Below are 1,484 nucleotides of genomic sequence, written 5' to 3' on the forward strand. Positions count from 1 at the left end.
TTATTATAATTATTGAGAAAATGCTCGTTTAAGGATAAAGCAAATAAAAGTAAAAACAAAAGAGAAAAACAGACTTACCGTTGTATTTGTGGATAAAGTTCAATAATGAAACGTGCGTGACCAAAACGTGAAGCCAAATAACGAAAATAATCGTCGTCAAATTGGCGTTTGGTTCTCAAATTCAAAATTTCCCACTTGACCAGCAGCAAGCCTTTGATGGTGATTTTTTTGTTAAAATCCGGCAACAGAAATTGCATCTTTTCCGTCCGGGTATTTTGGGTCTGTTGGGAAAGTTGAGCGATCAGTTTCGTTTCGTTCGCTTTCGACGGCATCGGGGAAGCGACCGTCCACTACAAAACTGCTTCGGAATCTTGAATCCACAAGACGGGCTTCTATGGGTCGGCATTCTACCACATCCATTGGGCAGTTTTGAAAGATCGCCGATTACCCAACGACTTCTGACCACTTCGGACAACTGTGGACCACCGCCTGGTGGCCAATTTCATCAAAAACACGCTCTCATTAGGCAACAGTTGATTTTTAAACACATCCAACAGATTGACCACTGAAACGCACTCTTGTGGACATTCGTTATTACAATTACAACATCCCAAAAATATGCAATAAATTTTACCTGCTGATCAAACAGGAAAGAAACACCATGCAATCAATCTTTCACATACTATTTCACATGTGAATTTATTGTAAATTTTTGCATCGCAAATATGCAAAAAACAATGCTTTGTAAAATTCAAATCAATAAATCACATCATTAATAAATTGACACGTATAATTCAAAATAATAATATTTTTGCATAATAAATTGCAGATGAATATATTCATGATTTCATTATTCACAAAAATTAATTTTAACATAAAAAAATTTGCAAAGTACACAATGTAAACTGACACCAAACAGAGATTATTCTTCGGGAAATTGTTGTAAAATGATATATTTTATAACAGAAAATTCAGATTCAAGTAAATTTCAAATATATGAAATAAAATGATGTATATTGTGTTATGCGATATTTTTCGATGTTTAAAGTATTGAATGCATTGTGAATCATGTCGATAAACGTATGGTGTGTCTACTAATTTTGTACTATATTTGCTATATATGATGTTGATCAACTGTTATTTGAACTGATTGTTGAACTGAATATATTTTAACTTTTTGATTTGAATTAACTTCAACGAGTAACATGAAAGATTACGCTTATGAATTGAATACATAATTACTAGCACTTTTAGCAACCGCATATATGTATATATTTGCTCGAATAAAATTTATCATCATTTACAAAAATTTCATATAATGATAGGCTAAAACAATATTGAATTTGTCTTTTGCCATGCAAATACATCATTCATCACGTACATTACCTAGAAAATTTAAAAGATAACAGTCTATTACGGTTAATCTCTGCATCATTTCATAGCTCGAAATTGATAAAACGCTCGAAACATATGTGCATCTCCCA

At 32.3% G+C, this 1,484-nt stretch overlaps 1 protein-coding gene across 1 annotated transcript; it reads left to right on the forward strand.

Annotated features, from left to right (window-relative positions):
- Positions 1 to 133: 133 nt before the first annotated feature.
- On the forward strand, positions 134 to 569 carry Tsp_15680 (hypothetical protein; the record flags this gene model as incomplete). The annotated part of the gene is made up of 1 exon (XM_003367769.1): positions 134 to 569. A coding segment is annotated over one exon (436 nt), but the record flags the coding sequence as incomplete, so codon positions are not given.
- Between the last annotated feature and the right edge of the window lie 915 nt (positions 570 to 1,484).

This window comes from Trichinella spiralis, assembly GCF_000181795.1.
Source record: "Trichinella spiralis strain ISS 195 chromosome Unknown Scfld3712, whole genome shotgun sequence".
Classification (NCBI taxonomy): domain Eukaryota; kingdom Metazoa; phylum Nematoda; class Enoplea; order Trichinellida; family Trichinellidae; genus Trichinella; species Trichinella spiralis.